General features: G+C 62.8%; 1 protein-coding gene across 1 annotated transcript in view; it reads left to right on the top strand.

Moving 5' to 3' along the window:
• Positions 1–290, top strand: part of EMH_0009160 (uncharacterized protein) — a gene marked incomplete at both ends in the record, with an annotated part of 3,287 nt that overhangs the window by 2,378 nt on the left and 619 nt on the right. Inside the window, one exon of the mRNA XM_013498580.1 lies at positions 3–75. Coding sequence (XP_013354034.1) covers positions 3–75 — 73 coding nt within the window. The remainder of the gene's footprint in view (positions 1–2; positions 76–290) is intronic.

Below are 290 nucleotides of genomic sequence, written 5' to 3'. Positions count from 1 at the left end.
AGCAGCAGCAGCAGCAGCAGCAGCAGCAGCAGCAGCAGCAGCAGCTGAAGCAGCAGCGGCAGCAACGCAGGGGCGGTGGGCCTGTGCAGCTCAAAGGCCGCCTGCTGCCTCAGGGCGAAGCCCTTCAACAGTAGCAGCAGCAGCAGCAGCAGCAGCAGCAGCAAGAACAGCAGCAGCAGCAGCATCTACTGCTGCTGCTGCAGCACGTCGCCTCTTCGTTTGCTGCTGCTGAGAGGCAGCGGATCGATAGACAACAAATGGCGGCAACTGCAGCGCAAGTCCAGCAGCAG

The sequence above is a fragment of the Eimeria mitis genome, genomic scaffold, assembly GCF_000499745.2.
Source record: "Eimeria mitis Houghton genomic scaffold, Emh_scaff354, whole genome shotgun sequence".
In the NCBI taxonomy this organism is placed as follows: domain Eukaryota; phylum Apicomplexa; class Conoidasida; order Eucoccidiorida; family Eimeriidae; genus Eimeria; species Eimeria mitis.
This window is presented reverse-complemented; position numbering and strand designations above follow the sequence as displayed.